General features: G+C 45.6%; 1 protein-coding gene across 1 annotated transcript in view; it reads left to right on the forward strand.

Moving 5' to 3' along the window:
- Nucleotides 1-5000, forward strand: part of cacna1fb (calcium channel, voltage-dependent, L type, alpha 1F subunit) — a gene marked incomplete at its 3' end in the record, with an annotated part of 40429 nt that overhangs the window by 7223 nt on the left and 28206 nt on the right. The window contains 1 exon segment of the mRNA XM_080014506.1: nucleotides 4623-4697. Coding sequence (XP_079870632.1) covers nucleotides 4623-4697 — 75 coding nt within the window.

Here is a 5000-nt window from a genome sequence, read left to right on the forward strand (position 1 = left end):
TGTAACTTGTACGTCTAGTTGTATAACTAGTCGTTTTGTAACTAGTACATCTAGTTGTTTAACTAGTCGTTTTGTAACTAGCACGTCTAGTTTCATAACTAGTCGTTTTGTAACTAGTCGGTCTGAGTTTTATAACTAGTCGTTTTGTAACTTGTACGTCTAGTTGTATAACTAGTCGTTTTGTAACTAGTACATCTAGTTTTGTAGCTAGTCGTTTTGTAACTAGAACGTCTAATTTTGTAACTAGTTGTTTTGTAACTAGTTGTTTTGTAACTAGTCGTTTTGTAACTAGTACATCTAGTTTTGTAGCTAGTCGTTTTGTAACTAGAACGTCTAATTTTGTAACTAGTTGTTTTGTAACTAGTTGTTTTGTAACTAGTTGTTTTGTAACTAGCACGTCTAGTTTTGTAACTAGTTGTTTTGTAACTCGCACGTCTAGTTTTGTAACTAGTCGTTTTGTAACTAGAACGTCTAATTTTGTAACTAGTTGTTTTGTAACTAGCACGTCTAGTTGTATAACTACTCGTTTTGGCGGATGGCGATAGTGGTGCCGTCGCTTGCACTGGCGCTCCGGTCGACTTTTGCACATTTTTGTATTTTTTTCAGTTTTTATCATAATGTACGCTAAAAAAGCATCGACAGTTACCTCCTACGACCGCGATGCACTCATGGATATAAAAACTTCCCTAAACAAACAACTTTGGGACTTTTTATCCGTGGAAGCAGAGTGGCCGGCTGAAATTCTATGCGGGAAGACGCTCAACAACAACAACAACAACAAAAATGGAGCCGCTGTTCAACGAGTGGGCCCACGGAGGAAGCACCGTGGTAAACAAGGCGGGATTCGGGTCAGAATGAGGACGCAACCTTACCGTCCACCTCTGCCAAGCATCCTTCTTGCCAACGTTCAGTCCCTGGAGAACAAGATGGATGAACTTCGAGCGAGGATTCAATTCCAGCGTGACACGAGGAACTGTTGCGTCCTCTGCCTGACGGAGACATGGTTGAACCCACTGGTGCTGGATAAAGCCATACGTCCAGCCGAGGCCTTCTCCGTGTTCCACGGCGACAGATAGGGGGAGTCGGGGAAATCCAAAGGTGGAAGCGTCTGCCTAATGGTAAACAACCGCTGGTGTAACCCCAACAACACCAAGTTTCTTTCCTGCTCCTGCTCTCCGAACCTGGAACCTGGCTGACCATCTTATGCCGTCCATTTTATCTCCCCCGGGAATTCAGCACGGTCATCATGACAGCCGTTTATATCCCACCGCAAGCAGATCCCGACACAGCTCTGTCGGATCTGTATGATGTGTTGTGCGGATTTCAAAACAAACATCCCGACGCGGCTGTGGTGGTGACTGGGGACTTTAACAGGGCGAACCTTATAAAACGTTCTGCCTAATTTCCACCAACACATCACGTGTGCCACCAGGGGAGATGGTGGACAGACCAATCAGAGGCTGCGCTTCAGAACGCACTCGCTGACGTAGACCTGGACATGTTCCAATCGAGTTCAAGTGACGTCAGCAAGTTTACAGACGTAGCGGTGAGCTTTGTGGCTACAGTAGCAAACAGCATCGTTCCCACTGTGAAAGTTCGGATATTTTCAAACCAGAAACCGTGGGTTGATAAATCCATCCGCTGCACTCTGAATGCTCGCAGGGCCACTTACAACGATGGTCTTGTATCCGGAAATATGGACAATTACAAAGCGGCGTCTTACAATCTGCGGAGGGCGGTGAAGGACGCTAAACGGACGTACAGGGAAACTGTGGAGCTACAGATGGAGCGGGGAAACACAAGACGCTTGTGGGAGGGGCTGCGGACAATAACAAACTACAAGAGCAGCTCCTCCCCACCCACGAGTGTGGACCCCTCCCTAGCCAACGAACTGAACTCCTTTTATGCATGGTTTGAGTCTGGCAACCGCACCGCTAGCTCGCCGGCTAACTGGAGTTACACCGCTGGGGATGAGCGGCACTCTCAGTGTCCGTGCAGAAGGTCAGGAACGCTCTGAGGTGGGTGAACACCAGGAAAGCTGCGGGCCCAGACGGCATATCTTGGTGAGTACTGAAAACCTGTGCTAACCAGCTAGCTCCGGTGTTCACTGCAATATTCAACATCTCCCTGGCTGAATCAGTGGTCTTGTCCTGCTTCAAGAGGTCCACCGTTGTTTCTGTTCCGAAGATCGCCTCTCCTGCATGCCTGAATGACTACCGTCCAGTGACCCTCACCTCGGTGGTCATGAATTGTTTCGAGAGACTGATTAGGGATTATATCTTCACCTCCCTCCCCCACACCTTGGACCCGTTGCAGTTCGCGTCCCGGCAGAACAGATCCAAGGATGACGCAGTCTCCCAGGTACTGTACACCACGCTCACGGACCTGGATGGCCAGAAGGGGGCCTATGTGAGAATGCTGTTCATTGATTATAGTTCAGCTTTCAACACCATAGTCCCCACCAGACTGGCTGTCAAGCTGAAGGAGCTATGACTGAATACTCCGCTGTGTGCCTGGATCCTGGACTTCCTCACAGCCCGGCCCCAGGTGGTTAGGGTGGGGAAGCACATGTCCAGCTCCCTCACCCTGAATACGGGATCCCACCAGGGTTGCGTCCTCAGCCCCCTACTGTACACACATGACTGTGTGGCCAGGTCCAGCTCCAACACCACCATCACAACGTTGTCGTGGGCCTGATCACAAACTGCGATAAGAAGGCCTTCCGTGAGGAGGTGGCTGACCTGTCACTCTGGTGCCAAGACAACAGCCTACACCTGAACGTCAGTAAAACTAAGGAGCTGATTGTGGACTTTAGGCGAGGATTACAATCGAGGACGCACACGCCCTTGGTGATTAATGGGACTTCTGTCGATAGGGTGAGAAGCTTCAAGTACCCTGGAGTCCACATCACAGAGGACTTAACATGGACTTTACAAACAGACACTCTGGTGAGAAAGGCGAGGCAGCGTCTTTACCACCTCAAGCAGCTGAGCAAATTCCGGGTCTCGGTGAGGATCCTCAAGTCCTTCTACTGTGGAGCAGTGGAGAGCATCCTGACAGGCAACATCACTGCCTGGTTTGGGAACTGTACTGCTCAGGACAGGTGGGCCCTGCAGAGGGTGATGCGTTCAGCTGAACGTACCACTGGAACTACACTCCCCTCCCTGCAGGACTTATACACTGGGAGGTGTAGTAGCAGAGCCCAGAGGATCATGAAGGATCCTCATCACCCCAACAACGGACTGTTCCAGCTGCTGTGGTCAGGCAAGCGCCTCCGCAGTCACACGGTGAGAACAGAGAGACTGAGATGGAGTTTCTTCATCAAGCCATAAGAGCTGTCAACGCTGAACTCACCAGGGGTCCTCACTGAGACACACACATAGGCACCACTACCTTCTGCACTGTATGTAGCATACTGTACCGCATACTGTGTCACTGTTCAGGGTTGTTCGGCGTTACCGTATTGCTGTGGTGTACTGTTGTATACTGTGCTGTATTATCCCACAAACCCTACCTTACTTTATTCACATGCCACTTTAATGCACATATCTGTATATACAGAATAAGCTTATCCCATATACATAAGCCTATTCCCTTTATCTATTCTATTTTATTATATTTTATTCTATAAGTATTCGACTTACTGTATTACGTTTTTAGGAATCAGTTAGTTGGTCTAATAGAAAGAAATTTTCCGAGAACATATTGTGTGTTATCACCGGGTGCATTGCATTACATTTCACTGCATATATGTATGAAAGTATGTATATGTATGTGACAAATAAACCTCTTGAATCTTGATTCTTGAATCTTTGTAACTAGTACGTCTAGTTTTATAACTAGTCACTTTGTAACTAGTATGTCTGAGTTTTTATAACTAGTTGTTTTGTAACTTGTACGTCTAGTTGTATAACTAGTCATTTTGTAACTAGTACATCTAGTTGTATAACTAGTCGTTTTGTAACTTGTACGTCTAGTTGTATAACTAGTCATTTTGTAACTAGTACATCTAGTTGTGTAACTAGTCGTTTTGTGACTTGTACGTCTAGTTGTATAACTAGTCATTTTGTAACTAGTACATCTAGTTCTATAACTAGTCATTTTGTAACTAGCACGTCTAGTTTTGTAACTAGTACATCTAGTTGTACAACTAGTCGTTTTGTAACTTGTACGTCTAGTTTTGTAACTAGTCGCTTTGTAACTAGCACGTCTAGTTTTGTAACTAGTCGTTTTGTAACTAGCACGTCTAGTTTTATAACTAGTCGTTTTGTAACTAGCACGCCTAGTTTTATAACTAGTCGTTTTGTAACTAGCACGTCTAGTTTTATAACTAGTCGTTTTGTAACTAGCACGTCTGGGTGGAACAGCCTGGATGAGTTCACACAACAGTGTCATGTGTTGTGTCGTGAAGTCTTTTCTTTACACTCCTCATCATGAATCCAGGGTTATGTGTTTGTTGTTTTCTTTTGTTGTTGTTATGTTTTTAATTTACTTTTGGGTGGATGTTGGATGTTTAATTGTCTTTCCTGAATGTAGTTGGTTGGAGATATGAAAATATGTAAATTAAGGTTTTAAAAAATCAATCTCTCTGGCCCTTCTCTCTCTCTCCCTCTCTCTCTCAGGACCGACTCTGGGCGATCTTTCGGATAAAAAGCGAGGGAAGTTCGGGTGGTTCAGTCACTCCAACGAAACACACGGTGACACACATACACACACACACACACACACACACACACACACACACACACACACAGGGTGCGTGTGGTAATTTCAATCTTCTATAATTGGGTTCTCCATTTCTCCCTTCACCCTCCTCCACCTCCTTGACCCACTTTAAATGGATTATTAGAATAAATCAGTGATGGGATCCGACTTTGGTTTGATGAAATGATTTACAGTCCATCGTTCAGCTCCGAGCACAGAACATCAGAACAAAGAGAGCGGCTACATTACTGCTACATGACCTCATTATACATCTAGAAATACATAACTACATTACT

This window comes from Zeus faber (assembly GCF_960531495.2).
Source record: "Zeus faber genome assembly, chromosome: 15".
Classification (NCBI taxonomy): Eukaryota; Metazoa; Chordata; class Actinopteri; order Zeiformes; family Zeidae; genus Zeus; species Zeus faber.